Raw genomic sequence first — 19,148 nt, 5'->3', positions numbered from 1 at the left:
ATCCTTCTCTGTATATTCTGCGCCAAGCTTTACCCATATGCCTTTACTCAAGGATGTTGGGTTGCAGGGACTAACCTTCATTGGCCCCGGACTGGCTGAAGCAGACAGAGACAGCCATCTACATTGCAGCCTTAAACAGGCTAAAACTACAGTGGTACCTTGGTTCTCAAACTTCATCCGTTCCGGAAATCCGTTCCAAAACCAAAGCGTTCCAAAACCAAGGCACGCTTTCCCATAGAAAGTAATGCAAAATGGATTAATCCATTCCAGACTTTTAAAAACAATCCCTAAAGCAGCCATTTAACATGAATTTTACTATCTAACGAGACCACTGATCCATAAAATGAAAGCAATAATCAATGTACAGTGGTACCTCGGGTTACAGACGCTTCAGGTTACAGACTCTGCTAACCCAGAAATAGTAAGAAATAGTACTTCGGGTTAAGAACTTTGCTTCAGGATGAGAACATAAATCGCACGGTGGCAGTGCGGCAGCAGCAGGAGGCCCCATTAGCTAAAGTTGTACCTCAGGTTAAGAACAGTTTCAGGTTAAGAACGGACCTCCAGAACAAATTAAGTTCTTAATCCGAAGTACAACTGTACTGTACTATAAAATAAATAAGACAGTATTGTAGATGATTAAAAAAAAATTATTATTATTTTTTTACCTGCACTGATGATACTTATTGTTTGAATGGGGGGCTTTTATCCATTTCCACAGTCACACAATCAATCGATCAGTAGCTGAACTGGGTTCTACAAAGTCACAAAAACAAATGAACCGAAAAAGCCTCAGGAACGAAAATACAAAATAAACAGCAAGAACAAAAGCGCCAAACTTAATCCGTTCCGGAAGTCCGTTTGACTTCCGAAATGTTTGAAAACCAAGGCGCAGCTTCTGATTGGTGCAGGCTCCCTGGAAACAATAGCTGACAGCTGCGTCAGACATTCGGCTTCCGAAAAATGTTCAAAAACCGGAACACTTACTTCCAGGTTTTCGGCGTTTGAGAACCAAGGCGTTTGAGAACCAAGGTACCACTGTAGTTCCCGTGGCTCCCACGCCAGGGAGCCATGGGAACTGTAGTTCTGGGGGAAATACCATTTTGGGATCCCTGCTGGAAAACATGGTGGTAGTTATCCCTACCTATGACTCTAGCGTAGAAACACCTGCAAAGGCCTTTGATGGTGGCACCCTCTTGCCCACAAGCTCCTCCCGTACCTTCGTTTCTACGGCAGCCATTTTGTGGTGGCCAACCTCGGTCCCAGTCGCTTGCCCTTTTTGCACCCTTCTCTGCCAGCGCCCTGCTTTCCTCCTTTTACGAGCGCATTGCCAAGTTTCTCTTTCCCTCTGCCTGATGGGCTTGCCTCTCTTCCAGTCCCTGATAGTCCCTGGAAAGAGCCCGACGCGGAAGAAATCGGGGCCCTTCAGCTCCCGGCGGAGCAGCGCCATCGGGATTGAGAACATCCAGGAGGTGCAGGAGAAAAGGTGGGGCGCGGGGGGGGGGGGGGCAAGTGAGGTGGAAGGGATGGAGGTGGGCAGTTTTGCTGCTGCTTCTATTTTACTAACAGGTTCTTCTCGTCGTTGTCATTTTCTTAACTGTTTTTCAATCTAAACCTTGAGATTTATTTTTTTGTGTCCTAAAGTTCATCCAGGTTGCACTTTCCAAAGCAATACGAGAACCACAACACAAAACCAACTTTTAAAATTTAGTTGAGATTCCTGCATTGAAGGGGGTTGGGCTACATGACCCTCCAAGTCCCTCCCAGCTCTGCAAATCTATGAAATCCGCAATTCTCCACATTTCGCAGGGCAGTTCTCCAGCCACATAATGTGTACATATATATTCTGCATATCATTGCGTTAGGAGACGTCCCTTTGCAAAAATGTGTATATTGGGCACAATTGTGTACAAATGTGTGTATTTTAGGAGAAATTCACACTAACTGCTGTGCCGACTTTTAAATGCCCGGTGAAAGCTTTCCTATTGTATACAGGCAATTAAGAATACCGTGGAACCTCAGTTTTCTAACGTAATCCATTCCAGAAGACTGTTCCGAGTCCCGAAATGTTTGAAAACCGAGGCACAAAGGGAAGTCTGCAAATTCAGTAGAAAAAAAATGGAAAAACACGCAGCGGATGCTGTTCGACTTCCGAGGCACGTTCGAAAATGGAAGCAATTATTTCTGGGTTTTCCAGCTTCCGAAATGTTCAGCTTCCGAGACTCCTGAAAACCGAGGTTCCACTGTACATCCTTCCGCAATATTTAAATTATGCCTTTTTAAAACCTTTTTAATACTTTTTTTTATTGCACAGTTTTGCGATTTACTGCTGTAATTTGCTACGATGCTTTTTAATGACGTAGATTTATATAAATATTTTTTTATTTTTTAAAACCCCACAACTTTTCAAAATAATAAAAATTCCCAAATGTGGAGAACTGAGTTTAAGAGTGAAAAAAATGAGAAATCGAGGAGGGGTCCCAAAATTGACAGTGACTGTTTGCCTACTGCTAACTCCAGCCATGCTCCCACCAGTGCCCCCCTCCCCAGCCTCACATGATCGTGGCAACCAAGCCCTCCTCCCCACTCCCAAATTCTTTTGACTTGACCAGCAAAGCCAGCTGTATGTGCCCCACAGGGAAAGCCCCACCGGGACCCAGAAGACTCCGGACAGTGGCCATGTATCTCAGGAACCCAAGTCTGAGAACTCATCCAATCAGAGCTCTCCAGAGATGCCCACCACCAAGAACAGGTTGGCACATGTCTCTTGGCATAAGGTTGGCTTGTTGGGGACGACAGGAGGGGAGCGTTTCTCCTGTGTTTGGGTCTTAGTGGGAGCTTCCAGTCAGGGCATCTGGTTGGCCACTGCGATAAAAAGATGCTAGACTAGGTGGGCCATTGGCCTGACACAGACAGAAGGCTCTTCTGCTGTTCTTAGGTTCTTCATGCAGTGGGACGCAGGTGGCGCTGTGGTCTAAACCACGGAGCCTCTTGGACTTGCCGATCGGAAGGTCGGCGGTTCGAATCCCCGTGACGGGGTGAGCTCCCATTGCTCTATCCCAGCTCCTGCCAATCTAGCAGTTCAAAAGCACCCCAGTGCAAGGAGATACCGTATTTTTCACTCTATAAGATGCACTTTTCCCCTCCTAAAAAGTAAGGGGAAATGTGTGTGCGTCTTATGGAGCGAATGCAGGCGGGAGGCTCTGCTCAATGCTCCCTTTAAAGAGCCGCGTGGAGCATGTGTGCGGCTCTTGGGGGCTTATCCCCAAGGAGGGAGAAGGGCTGCCCTTCTCCCTCGGGGAAAAGCCCCCAAGAGCCACACACACACTCTGCGCTCTCTTTAAAGGGAGCACGGCTCTTGGGGGAGCCTTAGCCACGTGCAGCCTCTCCCAGGCAGCGGGGTGAAGGCTCCCCTTGCCCGGGAGAGGCTGCGCACAGTTATCCCATAAGCCAAGACAGCCAGCGGGATCACTGCGCTGCGATCCCGCTGGCTGTCCTGGCTTCTTGCTTAGCCGTGTGCAGCCTCTCCCAGGCAAGGGGAGCCTTCATCCTGCTGCCCGGGAGAGGCTACGCGCAGCTATCCCATAAGCCAGGACAGCCAGTGAATCCCCCCCCCCCCGGTTTTCCTCTTCCAAAAATTAGGTGCTTCTTATGGTCTGGTTCGTCTTATAGAGCGAAAAATACGGTAAATTGGTACCACTGTGGCGGGAATGTAAATGGCGTTTCTGTGCGCTCTGGTTTCCGTCACGCTGTCCCGTTGCGCCAGAAGCGGTCTAGTCCTGCTGGCCACATGACCCGGAAAGCTGTCTGTGGACAAACGCCGGCTCCCTCGGCCTGATAGCCAGATGAGCGCCACAACCTCATAGTAATGCAGTGGTACCACTGTGGGGGGGAATTATGCACAGTCAACTCCTGAACCAGATTGCCTTAGCAGATCATGACAGATCACTGTCTTAGTTCTCGATGGGCCTTCTTTCTCTCTCTCCTTGCAGACCAGATCCTGTAGCCCCCAAACCAGACGCTCTGCGTGATTTCTCGCGTTCCTCCTCCAGCGCTAGCAGCTTTGGCAGTGTGGCAGAAGAGCAGGAGGGGGGCCACGACGAAGACACTGGCATGGTAAGAGAGTCGGGCCAGAGCTCAGTACATGCGGGGAAGCTGCGATGGCGCTCCCAGCTGTTAAGGCTCAACAAAGTCCCGCTGCCCCTCCGGCTCATGAGGAGACCCTCCTTGGAGCCCGAAGAGGATGTCCTCTTCAGATTCTGGGGTGGGTCTCCTCGCAAGCCACTAGGTCTCTCCAGGGTGCTCTCCAGCTCTAGGTTCCACTTCTGGGTTCCCGGCACCAGATGCACACCGTTGCATAATGCATAAATGCAGAGTTGCTTGGTTTTAAGTTCTGTGTGTTTGTAAGGTTGTCAGTAAGCACTTGATTTACTGTATTTGCCGGAATACAAGCCACACTTTTTTTCCAAATTCCAACCGTGAAAAGATAAAAGGGCGGCTTAAATCCGCGACCTTACAAAAATGGGCTTTTACGATATCGCTGCTGAAACAGACAAGCAGTAAAATGGAACAAAAAAAATTGTTTTATTGCCGATTTGCGGGCTTGAGACAGTTCATTTGCCATTTACGGGTGTGAGTACCTGAGGAATTGTAGCAACTGAACAGCGATTTGCGATTTTAGCGATTGTAGGGTAACTTTTGCGTGCTTGTGAGATCAAAGGCTTAAATTGGCTTGGAGTTACAATTCTACCAACTGCAGTGATTTTCAGCCTGTAACCCAATTTTAAGGGAAAGGCTTATATTCGGGTATTGTCTCCCCCCACCCTAAAGGTGCGGCTTATTTGCGAGTGCGGCTTATATTTGGACCAATACGGTATATTGTTTATTAAGAATAGTGCAGTAATTTCCCTTCTGTCTCCGGTCAAAGCAGCCACAATGAAGAAATTATCTTAACACTCTGAGCTATACCCTGTGGATGGGAAATTAATAACATTTTTCAAGTCTGTTTTGCTGCCATGTGGATAACCGCAGACAAGGCTTAACATCTGTTCATACACTGGTCCTGGAAGACAACACTTTGCGATGGGTAATTGTTTTAAACGTTCGTAATAAATGAATAAAAAAGGAGGAACTGAGATCGCAGGGAAATGGACTGGAGAACACACAAGTAGTGAGAGTTCTGTTACGTCAAGGATGTTTGCAGAATAAATGCCATCGGTTACAGGTGATAAAATGATCAGTTTGGCAATGCTTCCCTCTCTCCCTCACGTGCCAAGGAAAAGGCCGACATTAGCTACCCGACCCCTTCTCCCCCACCCACCAACACTGTCTTCCTTTTGTGTCCACCCCCCCCCCCCCAGGAGAGCCAGTCGTCATCAGGCACCCCCCACAAGCGGGACTCCTTTATCTACAGTACCTGGCTGGATGACAGCCTCAGCAACACCAGCGGCGGCAGCTCACCAGGTACCGGGTTCCACTCCGTTCTGCCCTGTGCAGTCCTTGCCTTGTCCACTACAACACCCCTGCGAGGTGGGCCATCCGACCCCCATTTTGCATGTGTCAATCAGCGTTAATCACCACTTAATTATCTCTGCCGACAGAGTCTCGACAGAGGCGACTAACCAGCCCTGTTGCCTCCCCGGAAGTCCTTGGTGCTCATATCTCCTAATATACACATTTTTGGCAAGCTAAGTTTTTGGCCCAACCCTTCCTCTCAGCCTAGCCTCCCTCACAGGATTACCGTGCGGATTAACTGAGCTTTTTCTCCAAGGTGGGATATAAGTGCAATAAATAAAACAAATAAATGAAATTTACGTTCGATGCTAGTCCTACTCAAAGGAGACCCACTGAAAGTGATGGATGTGGCTGACTTTGATTCATTAATTTCAGGGTGTCTGCACCGAGTAGGACTTATTTGAATGAACTTCCATATGATACATTCATTAATGTCTGTATATTGATGCCCATTTTCCCCAATATATCTTGATTTATTCTTTGCATTCAAGTCTCACCTTTCCCTCCCCCCCCCCCCGACAAAGGAGCTCTTTATTTAATCCCTACAATGACCCTGTAGGTTAGGCTGAGAGGCAGTGGCTGGCCCCCAAGGTCACTGAGTGAGCTTCATGGCTGTGTGGGCAATTTGAACCCTGGTCTCCCAGGTCTTTCATTACACTGGCTCCTTGTACACATTGTCTGGCTGGAGAGCTGAATTTGGAGAAGAGCAAAACCCAGAGAATAGCTGTGTTTTCCTTTCACGCATTGCTGAATTAGGTAGGCCCGTTCTTAAAATGCAAACCAGACCGAATTTCTCCACTGCTCCCATCTGGGTTTAATTAATCAACAATAACGAAAAGGAAGCCTACAGGTCTCTCTGTGTGTTTTACGTTACAACCAGATGTTAGCAGGTCCTCATGCTGCTGTGCTTGCCTCTCCCTTTTCCCCATCTGTCTTCCTCTCCCCTAAGGCATGGAGCTCATTGGCCTGCATCATTGCGCTTCCTTTCCCAGGGATGGGGGAAGATGTTCTGCTCACGAATCAAAGCATCCTTTGCCTGCCTCTTGCTCTCCTCTTTGCTTCTTAGTCTAAGGTTGCCAGATTTTTTTCAAAGAATCCAGGGCCACTTTTTTTTTTTTTTAAAAGAGGGGGGGATTAAAAAAAATATTTTAAAAAATAAGTAATATCTTCTCTTCTGTGGTCTCCTCTGTCTCACGGCCTTCCTCTGGGCCTCAGCCTGTTCTCTTGAAGCTCCAGCTGCCATGGAGTAGGCTCTGGTTGGGCCACGTGTCCTTGCCCTCCTGGTGCTCTCCTGCCTCTCCTTCTCAGCGGCAGCAGTGCGGCAATGTCAGGGCTCCCCTCTTTTTCCTCCTTCCTCTTTCTCTCTTTCTTCTCCTTCTCCTCCTTCTCTCTGCATCAGTTCCAGAGGTTTTACTGGCCCTGCAGCACCGCTGGGCAGGTGGCCAGGCACTCTCGCTACCAGCTCGATTTGGGTTGCGGGAGGGGGTCAGCGGTTCCCCCAGTTGACGCACCAGATGTCCCCGGTTCCTCCTTGGCAGCAGCAGTCTCAGCAGCCCGGAGCCAGCCTGGTAGCGCAGTTGGCCCTGGCTGGCTTCAGGAGCTGCCCACTGCCGTGGCTCCCGCCATTTTGCCTCGCTGGAAGTCCCCATACGATGTGTCTTGCGCCGTTGAACCAATCACACAACATTCATTCCCTACTAATAAATCTGCAACACTTAAAATATAAATCCGGGGACATTAAATGAAATCCGGGGACAGATTTTGTCCGGGGACAGATTTGTAAATCCGGGAAACGGGGACATCTGGTCACCATATCTTATTCTGGAGGATCAATGTCAACTGACCATGCTGGTTTTCTTCTGCTGTCACACTTTAAGGCAGCGATTCTTCTGAATACCCATAGCTGGAAACCGCAGGAGGAGAGAGCTGCTCTTGCACTCGGGTCCTCTGTGTGGACTTCCTGTAGGGCAGAAGTCTTCAACCTTTTTTAGTCCACAGCTCCCTTGACCAACTACATCCTTTCTGTGGCACCCCAGTGGGGCTCAGGAGCCCAGTTAGGTCACACCTTGCCTCCCCAGCTCCCAGCCTCTTGCCCTTTTTTCAAACACCTTCCCTTGTGGAGTGTTCCCTAGGCCTCCTCTCCTCTCCCCTCTCCTTGGAAGTCCTCCAGGCAGCAGCCGCAGCCACCCCAGGTCTCTGAGCCGCCTCAGCTCCTGCCAGCCAGCTCTTCTCTCTCTTTGGCGATACCTCGTAGCCAAGTAAGATTGTCTTCCTTAAACACGTTTTTAACAGTGAGTGCATAAGTGACTTTGGAGGCCAGTTCTGGATCCACACCTCCTTCCACAGTGGGGACATGGGTTTCCAGGCGGGAGTTGATCACGGTGAGGGTTTGCCAAGTGTGCCTTCCTCTTAGCACGTTTCTCCCTTTCATCCTGAGTTCAAGCGTTTTCAACAGTGGCGTAGCGTGGGTTGTCAGCACCCGGGGCAAGGCAAGTAATTTGCGCCCCCTAACCCATGGATTTTAGTAGGGGCAGAGAGCTGCGAGCGCCCCCCCCCCCCGAGGTTGCACCCGGTGCAGACGGCACCCCCTGCACCCCCCACGCTACGCCGCTGGTTTTCAAAGCCCATGACACCTTTGGTAAAGGCTGTTCTCCTATTGGAGCGCTCACAGGCCAGTGTTTCCCAGTTGTTGGTGTTTATCCTACATTTTTAAAAGATTCTTCTTGGGAGAATCTTTAAACCTCTTTTGTTGACCACCAGCATTACGCTTTCCATTTTTAAGTTCGGAATAGAGCAGTTGCTTTGGAAGACAATAATCAGGCATCCGCACAACATGACCAGTCCAACGAAGTTGATTCTGAAGAATCATTGCTTCGACCCCTGGCCACCCCCAGAGGGACCATTTGCCTGCGGAGCTTGAAGCTGGGGCTGCTGCAACAAGCAGCCGTGCAAGCCTTTGGGAGGCAGAGATGCAAGAGGGCATCCGAGGAGGGAGGGAAGGAAAGAGGGACAGAGGCCAGTGTTGCCCATGATATCCCTGACCATCATTCAAGGCAAGCAACATGGCACACTGGTTAAAAATCACTGCCTTAGGGAAATCCAGTTGGCCACTGTGAGAGCATGGTGAGTCCCCATTTAGTCTCTTCCTGGTAAAGGCTATACTTAAGTTGTTATTTCCTCCCCTGTCCCATTCTCCATCTTTCCAGGCCCTTCTCGCTCTCCGCAGCCAGACCCCAGGAAATCTACGGACCCCTCTTGTCCAGAAATAAAAATCCAGCTGGAACAGTCCGAGCGGCAACCTCCCCACCTGGTGAGTGTGTGAGAGGGCTGGGTATTCCACAAACCCAGTCTTCCAGTTGCAGGGCAGAGGCCTACGAGTGTCTGAAGCTGGGATATGGGAGGAGGCGAATAGGAGGCAGTGGCATAAGGTGGGGATGTGGATTATTTTCCTGTGGGTGCATTAGGAAAAGGACACCCTTCTGGTGTCTGTGGGACAGGGGCTGATCTTGCAGATGAAAGCGGTGGCTGACACATACAATCAACCAACACAAAGTTAAACTACGGAAACTCCCTCCCACTGCATGCAGTGCTGGCCACCAACCTGAATAGCTTTAAAACAGGGTCAGACAAATTCAAGAGCTATCAGTGGCTACCAGCCACAATGGCTCCGCCTCCACTCTCGGCGGCAGCAATGCTTCTGGATCCTGGTTGCTGAAAACCACAGGAGAGGAGAGTGTTGCCCTTGACCTGAATCCCGCTTGCTGGTATTGCATAATGGGCAACTGTTCAACCACTGTGGGAACAGGATACTGGACAAGTTGGACTATTAGCCTGGTACAGCAGCCGGGCTTTTATATGTCCTTATGGAACCTCCGGGCTCAGAGGCAATCTAGATTTCTAGCTTCCCAGGGGTATTTGGCCACTGTGGCAATAGGATGCCGGACCAAATGGACCGTTGGCCTGATCCAGCAGGACAGTTCATATGTTCTTAAGCAAGAATTGATACAGCCGCTTGTACCCATGGAAAAGTGCGTCAGTGGGCAGAAGGCAGGAGGATTAGGGCAGGCTGGGAGGAGGTTGTGGGGCTCTGCCACCGAGGTTCCCCCCTTGCATGAGCCGATCCGTTCTGTGGTTTCCCTCGACTCCCCTTGCACGTGGCCTTAATGTTCTCTTCCTTTCTGTGTGTCCCCCGCAGAGCTGCTAGCCCTCCCTGCCCAGCCTCCGTGGATGCCTCTCCCCACAAGGTCAGAGCCTCTTTTGCGTCTCGGGGTTCACCCTGGCTCCCAGTGCAGTGAGCAAGCCAGCAGGCTTTGGGCAAGTCTTCCCAGCCCCTCTCCGAGCAAGACCTATATTGCTCCAAGTCGTCAAAGGGGAAGGAGGGCTGCTTCCTCCCTTCCACTTCTTGCCTTGGTGGGGCTGGCATTTCCTGCCGCAAAGAACCCTGCCTCTCCCCAGGGGCACCCCATAAACACCCAGCCCCTTCCTTTGTGCTACCCTCTTGTGATGACCATGCGCACGTAAGGCATGTTCTCGAACTTAACCCTTTTCCTCCTTCATGTTTCCTGCCCCCCACCCCACCCCCCCCAAAATAACTCCAAATAGCTCATTGGTTTTTAAGCAGAGGTTGGACGGCCACCTGCCAGGGGTTTTTAGCTGTGATCACTGCATGGCAGGGGGTCAGACTAGATGTCCCTTGGACCCTCTTCCAGTTCTACAGCCCAGGGGTTCTATTACCCTATTCCTTGTGGTCTCCACCCCTCCACTCCCTTCTCCACGATTAACCCCCAATCTTCCCCACCCTGAAAGGGTGAGGATGCCTTTGGGAGGACAAGTACAGTGGACGCTTGGGTTGCGAACATGATCTGTGTGGCATGCGTGTCTGAGCACGCGCAGGTTGCAATTCGGAGCTTCTGCACATGCGCAAAGTGCGAATTATCACTTCTGTGAATGCACGACTGCCGAAACCCGGAAGTAACCCGTTCCAGTACTTCCAGGTTTCGGTGCATCCACAACCCAAAAAAAGGCTACCTGAAGCGGCTGTAACCCGAGGTATGACTGTACTGCATTTCCCATCTTTCCCAAACTGACTTCCTCCTCTTCCTCATCCGCCCTTCCCCTACAGCACACGGCGAAGAAGCACAAGCTGAGGGAATTGCGGAAGGCCCCCATCTTCGTCACGGCACAAGACTACTGCCCGGCCAGCAAAGCTGACCTGCCCAAGCCGCCATCTTAAGCAAGCAGCTGCCTCCCCCATCTCTCCTTCCGTTCTCTTTTGGCAGGGCAGCAAGGCATGCTGGGACTGGCCAGGCCTTGAGAAGAGGCTCTCGAGGTCCCTGCCTAATCCCCGTCCCTTCCATGAGCTGTGCTCGACACCCCCTCATCTCACCCCATTATTAGCTCTGGCCCTCCGCGGACGACGTCTCGCAGCCAGCAGTGATGCCTGCCAGGCCCAACTGTGAAGCCAAGATGAGGACGTGGCGCCCTTTGAATCAAAACATGGACAATCACCCAACCACATCCAGATCTCCCCGGCCCTTTTCTGCGGTGGAGATGTCTGTTTCGCTTGTCTCTAGAAGCAAGGGGCCGCGGGGTGGCTCTGCGGCTCTCGCATCGCCATCAGACTACCTTGGGAGAGGGAAACCAGCGTAGAAAACGAACCAAGAGCTCAGCAGTCTGGGTGCTTCGAGGGCACCTAAGAGAGGGGAGAGCTCCGGATCGGGAGCTTGGAGAGAAAAACGAAACCTTGGGGAGATTCTCCAGCATTTCTGCACACCGGGGGAGCGGAACCGGAGACCCTGTCCCGGAAGCGCTGCGGCTGTGGAGTCTAAGCCGTTTTGTGGTTCGCTAGAGGCTGGGACAGATCAACCACTCCTTTCTCCGTTTGTATAACAGCCATGCTCCCTGTTCCTGTGTATATATCCTGCCATCAGCTGCCAAGCCCATCAGCTGCTCTCCATCAGAAGTGGCACTGTGAATCCCGCCCCCCCCTCTCTCTACAGCTGAGCCTTGCTGCTGTGCTCATCCACACAGTCTGAAATCCTTTCTTTCCTAGTGGCACATCTGGCAATAACGGGAGCCAGGGCAGAATCGGAGGCGGCTTCTGGGTAACTTTGCAGAAGGGTTCCCAAATATACGAACCCCCAAGATGGGGTGGATTGGCAGGGTTTGGGGGAACCCTCGTCCTCCCAGGCAACGCGTGACTCTCTTTCTCTCTTGTTTTTTCTCGAAGTTTATCCCAAAGAATAATTGACAATTGATTCTTTATTTATTTTTTGTTGCCGTGGGACAGCTGACGTCCAAGGCACTTAGAAGAACAGCCAGTGAACTGCTTCTGTCCCATTTATCTCTCTTTTTGGTGGGGGAGCAGCAGCCCGTTCCACAATAACACCCTCCTCTTTGCATGCTGCGTGTGGTCTCTTCATCAAGAAAAACCAGATAGAGCCAGACAGAGATTGCCCTAAAGAAAGGGGGGAAAGTCGGGATACGGGATAGGGGTTGCATCGCCATATTCCCTAATGGGAGTTTATTGTTCCCTCCAAACTACGGCCAGTCTGCATCCATGCTGTACAGTTTTTCGGGGTGGGAGTGGGGATGAATTGTTCCCTGGCAACCCCCTTTCCTGGCTCTCTGCTCCTGAATCTGTCAATGTGCAGGACCAGAGAAGAACATGTGCCCGGATCCCAAAGTACTTAATTTCAACCCACCTTCTTGTGACTAGATAAATCCTGTGAATGTCTGGGCCCATTTGCCATCTGTGTCACGTGTGTGTGTGTGTGTGTGTGTGTGTGTGTGTGTGTGTGTCCCTCCCTCCCATCCTGCCGTCCTCTGTTTTTGTTACTTTATTTTTTAAAGATGCACAAAAATCCATGAATTAATGTTCAGGAACTAAGATTTCCTTCTCTCTCTCTCTCTCTCTCTCTCTCTTAATTTTAAGCTCTGAGGTTGTGTTGGTGTTTCCAGTGACATATGTATAAAAAAAAAAGACAAAAATGAGAAATCTATTTATCGCTATTGTAAGAAGACTCTATTTGTAAAATGCTTTTTAAGATATACAGGCTGTAAAATAAAACAAGAAATCCATGCATTTCAATCGCTGACAGAGCTGGTGGGGCCTTGTGCTTAGTGTGTGTTTGTGGGGAGAGGGCAGGTGTGGGGAGGGAAACCTACTTATTTATTTTATTTCACCAAAAAAATAATGTGCCGCTTGTTAGTAAAAAAAATTTTTTTAAAGTCCTCAAAGTGGTTAACAAAAAAAGAATAAAAACTATGAAATTATCAGTTAAAGACAAGGATTTAAAAGTAGAATTGAAATCATCGATAAGCTAAGAAAAATATTAAAACACATGCCAACATTCTACAGTGTGTTTGCCTAAGCAAAATTGTTTTTAGCTGACCCTAAAAGGACAGCAAAGGCACTCGCCTAATGTCAATAGTCAGGGAGTTCCAAAGTGAGGCTGCTGCCACACTAAAAGATTGGTTCCTTACAAAGGCAGAATGGGCATTTCATGGCAGCTGTAACAGGGCTTGTTCTGCACTTCCAAAGGGTTTTGCTGGGTTTCTACAAAGAGAGCTTTGTCGCTACGAACCAAAAGCCCCGCTTAGTCAAGCAGCCACCTCTAGAAGTCCAAGGGTGGTTGCCATCCCCTGTGGTTTGGCTTTTGGGGATGATGATTATTATTATTATTATTATTATTACCCCACCCATTTGGCTGGGTTTCCCCAGCCACTCTGTGAGGCTCCCAACAGAATATTAAAAACAGAATAAAACACCAAACATTAAAAACTTCCCTAACCAGGGCTGCCTTCAGATGTCTTCTAAAAGTCAGGTAGTTGTTTATTTCCTTGACATCTGATGGGAGGGCATTCCACAGGGCAGGCGCCACTACCGAGAAGGCCCTCTGCCTGGTTCCCTGTAATCTCACTTTTTCTTCTCACAGGGAGGGAACTGCCAGAAGGCCCTCGGAGCTGGACCTCAGTGTCTGGGCTGAACGATGGGGGTGGAGACGCTCCTTCAGGTATACCGGGCTGAGGCAATTTAGGGCTTTCAAGGTCAGCGCCAACACTTTGTATTGTGCTTGGAAACATACTGGGAGCCAATGCAGGTCTTTCAAGACTGGTGTTATGTGGTCCCGGCGGCCACTCCCAGTTACCAGTCTACCTGCTGTATTCTGGATTAGTTGCAGTTTCCAGGTCACCTTCAAAGGTAGCCCCACATAGAGCGCATTGCAGTAGTCCAAGCGGGAGATAACTAAAGCATTCCCCACTCTGGTGAGACAGTCTGTGGGCAGGTAGAAAGAGTGCCTCTGAGCTTATGAAGTGTGCAACTTTCCACTGCATTTGATAATCACACACATCTTTAGTATATATTTATGTATTTATTACACATTCATAGGTAAGACATTACAGTAATGTTCCCCGAACTTGTGTCCTCTTGTACCATCAGGGGTTCCAATGGTCCTTCGTGTCCCTTCCATGATTCTGCCAGCCCTAGCTGGGGCGGTTGTATTCATCTGGGCTGAAGGTGCAAATTGTAGTCCCCAAACATCGGGATGGCAAAGGCTGGTTTGGGAGAGACCAGTTAGCCTCAAGGCAGCAGCAGGTGGGGACAGACACATTTGGCCACCCCCAGGACTGAATCTCAACCAGCCAAGGTGCAAAAAAGCAGAAGGAGCCTGCCGAAACTTTTAAACCTTGACAACGAAGCAAGCAATCGAAAGGCTTCACTCAGGTAAGCAATGAGCCCAGCGGTGGAGCTAGGCAAAAGTGAGTGAGATTTTACCTGTGCAAAACAGGCTAGTTTATACAGACATCCATCCCTCTCTAACCTCCAAGGAAGGGGTATGATCAGAGTTCAGGGACATGCCCCGCTCAGGCAAAAATCATTTTATTTTATTTGAATTTTAGTTTATTTTCAAAACATTCCATCAATACTGATTTATGAATTCTGCACAGAACTGAAGGTGCTCAGTTTTTCCCCCTTTTTCCTTTTAATTATTTTTATTTTGACAAAGTAATAATCACAAATAAACAACAACAACAAAAATGTGCACCCTACTCCCGAGACCATTCCATTCCATTGTAACTATCCAAACTCCCAAAATTCCAACACCTCTTACGATGGTTTGAAACCCTGAAACTCATTCTAAACGAGTTGCTTTATAGATGATTTTGAATGGTTTTCCCTCTTGTCGTTTCCTGTGCTTGGGCTCCCTTGGGTGGGATGTAAATTCGGAGTTGAATTCAAAGTTAAGGGGATCAGTCTGTCAACACAGAGATTACCCTCTGTTGGTTGTGGAGGGAGCCCTGCTGGACTATTGGAATTGCTGGCTCCTGATAATGCAACTATTTAGTTGAATTCAGCCCTTAATAAATAAGATAAATAATAAATACTTGAGGCTATGACTAGGGAGGCATATGGAGAATCCCCAAAGGACTGGGCTGGGGAGTGCATTTGACCCTTTCCCCCAAACACCTTAGGTTCCCCTCCTAAATTTGGAACTCCCTGCCTTTTGTGGATGCTATAAAAATTCTTGGTTAGAGAGCCTCCCTAGATGCTTAGAGAGTTGATGTGAGTTTTGGACTTCCGGGTTAGCGCCTCCGGCAATGGCGGAGCTCCTCCGATCAGGAGGAACTTGCTCCATGGAAAGCAGGGTCTGAACCACCACGGTGAAGGCGGAGACCCTTGGAAATCACAGGCGGAAGAGCCTGTGAACTTGGGATTCGGCTGGCACCTTTTGTGCCCCCCTTACTCGCGGGGAGACCCGGTATCAGGAATCCGGAGCGACGTGGGGTGAGTGGCGCGGTGCTTTGAATCGACCGCTTCTTTCACGGAGTGAAGCTGCATTGCTGCTGTCAGAGAGCGCTGACTTTTTCTTGTGGACAATTGGATTTTAAACAACAACCCATGAGTAGAACAGAAAATTGGATTTCTAAATACCTTAATTCGGCATCGAACGGGGAAGGCTCAAAACAGGAAGTCCGCCTCCCCTTTTTGTAAATAGACTGAAGCAAAGTATTCATAAGCTAAGGTTTTGGAAAGTTTCATGTAAAGGACCAAACTTCCATTGATTGAAACTATTAAACCCCCCTTGGAAGCAGGGGAAGAGGGGGGGAAATTTGACCAAGCGTGCCTGCAGGAGAGAGTGGAAAACTAAATTACCACGTCTCTGAACCTGGGAACGGGCTGCAAAAAGAAAAAAAAAAAGAAAAAAGTCCATTGACGGTGAACAGTACATATTTGACAGCTAGCTATAAGAGAAAGATACTGTTTCCATTGTCCGCTTCTGAGTTTTAAAAGAAGAAAAAGTATCTGAAAATTGATACTATTTTTCACCTTTGGAACTGTGTTGGAAAGGACTGAGTTTTTGAAACTGTTACAAGAGTGGAGCGGAGGCATCCAGCTGTAAGATAAGGACTGTGAGAAACCAGAGCTTGACCTTGAACATCCCAAGAATGTCGGTTAGGGAAGATTTAGTGTCTGTATTTTATAAGACAAACTATTTGCTGGAAAAGCTTCATAAACAGATAGATGCTATGGCTACTAATGTTGTCATCTTGGGATCAAAAGTGGGTATCAACACAGAAGTTGTCAAGGATCCGGCACAGGAATCTATCATGACTGAACAAATCGTTGAAAAGGAGAAGGAGAAAGTTGCTGTGGTCGAACCTAAAGTAATACAAGGGGGAGCCTTAACCTTACAGATGCAAATTGAGGATTACAAATTGAGGCCCTTTATGATTGAAACTAGAAAAAGCCAGATCTTGAAGATTGGAGCCTGGCCTGGTCTGGAAAAGGAAAGTTGGAGAGATTCCCCAATGCAGGGATCAATTGACTTTTGTGATATGGATTTGGGTCAGGAGGAGATTGGAGCTTTTGGGGCCTTTGGTTTTGGAGGAATTTTGAAACAAGATTTGGAATGCTTTATGGATCCTAGCTTTAACTATGGAAATCTGGCTGTCCTGTTAAGAACGGATAAAGGCATTGTTGGGATGGAGCTCCCCCGAGATCTGCTTTTTAGCATTAAAGATTATGAACAAGATCGGCAGAAGGGACATGAAGAAGAGTTAAGAGCCTCGGATATAAGATCTCCAGGTTGATGGACTGTTTGGAGTTGACAGAAGGGACGGCAGAGGCCGAGACCAGGGAGAGGAGACGGTGGAAGAAGTTTGGGAATTTAAAGTTTATACAGTGGTGCCCTGCAAGACGAACGCCTCGCAAGACGGAAAACCCGCTAGACGAAAGGGTTTTCCGTTTTGGAGGCGCTTCGCAAAACGAATTTCCCTATGGGCTTGCTTCGCAAGACGAAAATGTCTTGCGAGTTCCTGCGGGGCTTTTTCCCTCCCCCCCCTTTTCCTAAGCCCCTAAGCCACTTATCAGCTGATCTGCTGATAAGCCGCTTAACAGCTGATCGCTAAAAGCCGCTAAACAGCTAATAGCGCTAATCCGCTAAGCTGTCAATGGGCTTGCTTCGCAAGACGAAAAAACCGCTATACGAAGAGCCTCACGGAACAGATTAATTTCGTCTTGCAAGGCACCACTGTATTTGGAAATTTTGTAAAAATTTAATGAGGGAGAGAAAAATTGTGGAATGAAATTTCTATGACCCTAGTGGAAATGTTTTAAGAGTTTAAGTTCAAATAGATATATTAATTTTAAGGAGAAATAAGATTAAAAAAGAAAAAGCAAAAACGGATTGTTAATTGGTGAAAGAAGAGAATGTAAAATTATAGTGTATTAAGATAGATTATAAGGATAAAATAAAGAGGGAAAGGATTTGCTGAAATATTTAACTGAATTAGAACACAAAAAAGGGAGGTGGGAGGAGGTCAAGGAAACAAGCAAATGAAAGATATATTATGTGAAGGTTTGATGTGTTTTTTGCTTTTGTTTTTCCTTTTTCCTTGATTTTTTCTCTTTTTTTTACTTGTATGGTATTTTTTTTCCTATTGTGATACACTGTTTTGTTTTTTGTTTAAATTGGTGTTTTTCTGTTTTATCTGTGACCTTTAAAACCTTAATAAATATTATTTTTTTTTAAAAAGAGAGTTAATGTGAGTTTTGTAGAATCATAGTAATTTTTAAAAGTCGGTATGAATTTTAACTTGTTTAGTATTTCAACTTTTTGTACCTTTTAAACTACTGTTGCGTTTTTTTCCTTAGCGGTGATTTTATTCTTTTATCTCTTTCGTAAACAGCTTTGAGGTTTTTTTTCCTGCAGTATACCTTTTATGAACTCATGAATAAATAAATTTCAGCTGGAATTTCAGCCACCCTCCACCCCCACTGCCTTTACTCAGACATGCACAGGAGCCCCTGAGCTTCCGTAACCAAGATGAAGTCAGGCCTCAAGGGGCTTGCTGTTTAATAAGATCGCAAAAGGATCTTGTGACCATTTCCAAGAAGTTAAATGTGTGTTTAACCTGTTGCGGCGAAATCGTGGGCATGGGAAGCTTCATAGGCGCTGACTCCATGGGGCCTGAGGGGGCCCGAGCCCCCTCAAAAATTCGTTTGGGGGGGCTCCGCCCCCCAATAATTTAAGAAAATTATTAGTTATATTATGCTTTGTAAAATCACAAAATTATGTTGGTATTTTTTATTTTCCTTGTTTGACGATAGTTACCTTTTAAAATACATTCAGTAATGAGTTAAAACAAAGCCACTCCCGATCTAGAGAGGGGGTGGGGTTGCGGGCTCTCGACCCATCAACAATCTCGCGGGGCTGGCGTCAGCCCCGCGAGAAGCGGGGATTCCCCCTAGCTCATTAATATTCACCGCCCACGGCGGCAGCCAATCGGCTGCCGCAAAGGGCGGGCCCTCACAGGTTCACTTAAGGTCGGGGCAGCCCGGGGCTCGCCCCTTTCGTTACCCCAGCAGCAGCGGTTTGGAGGTCTTGGGGCCCCCCAATATTTTTTATAAGTCGGTATGGGCCCCTGCCCTCCCCCCAATATTTTTTATAAGTCGGCGCCCCTGGGAAGCTTTTGTGATCAGATTAACTAAATCATGGGTAGGCAAACTAAGGCCCGGGGGCCAGATTTGGCCCAATCACCTTCTAAATCTGGATGGTCACCTTCTAAATCTGGATGGTCACCTTCTAAATCTGGATATCTATATCTATATCTATAGATAGATGATAGATGATAGATAGATAGATAGATAGATAGATAGATAGATAGATAGATAGATAGATAGATAGATAGTCTGGCCCCCCACATGGTCTGAGGGACAGTAGACCAGCCCCCTGCTGAAAAGGTTTGCTGACCCCTAAACTACCGTAAATGCTGGCATTGGGAGTTTTGTGGTTTTTGCTGCAGGAGGCAACACTTCTGCTGCTCTGGAAATTCTTAACAATTTATGATAACAGGAGAGAACAATAGAAAGAGGAAGAAACACAGATAGGGTGGTGGGACGTGACGTTCTTTCCTCTGATGACTTCTGCCCCTGTTCTTCCTCTGCAATTTTCCAGGTTAAACATTTTGGCACAAGATTCTCCCTGGGAGTGGGTGCACAGAGCACTTGGCAAAAACTTTGGCGTGCATAAAATAATAGCAGTGCTATTTTTCTAGAAAAGGACATCCCGGACCGGCTCACCGCAAACGTCTCCCTTGTTCTCTTAGAATGGCAATGGCATCCACCC

At 48.1% G+C, this 19,148-nt stretch overlaps 1 protein-coding gene across 5 annotated transcripts in view; it reads left to right on the top strand.

The window, feature by feature from the left end:
* Positions 1-12,040, top strand: part of RAP1GAP (RAP1 GTPase activating protein) — a 111,971-nt gene extending 99,931 nt beyond the window's left edge. For 4 of the 5 annotated variants that reach the window (XM_081870956.1, XM_081870954.1, XM_081870953.1 and 1 more), the window contains 7 exons: positions 1,377-1,486; positions 2,639-2,752; positions 3,993-4,116; positions 5,361-5,463; positions 8,721-8,824; positions 9,710-9,758; positions 10,637-12,040. In XM_081870956.1, coding sequence (XP_081727082.1) covers positions 1,377-1,486; positions 2,639-2,752; positions 3,993-4,116; positions 5,361-5,463; positions 8,721-8,824; positions 9,710-9,718 — 564 coding nt within the window. In that variant the 3' untranslated portion in view covers positions 9,719-9,758; positions 10,637-12,040. The remainder of the gene's footprint in view (positions 1-1,376; positions 1,487-2,638; positions 2,753-3,992; positions 4,117-5,360; positions 5,464-8,720; positions 8,825-9,709; positions 9,759-10,636) is intronic. The other variant, XM_081870957.1, reaches the window with a different exon arrangement.
* The last annotated feature ends 7,108 nt before the right edge of the window (positions 12,041-19,148 follow it).

The sequence above is a fragment of the Podarcis erhardii genome (genome assembly GCF_964252035.2).
Source record: "Podarcis erhardii genome assembly, chromosome: 7".
In the NCBI taxonomy this organism is placed as follows: Eukaryota; Metazoa; Chordata; class Lepidosauria; order Squamata; family Lacertidae; genus Podarcis; species Podarcis erhardii.
The sequence above is the reverse complement of the archived record's forward strand: the minus strand, read 5'-3'. Positions and strand labels throughout refer to the sequence as shown.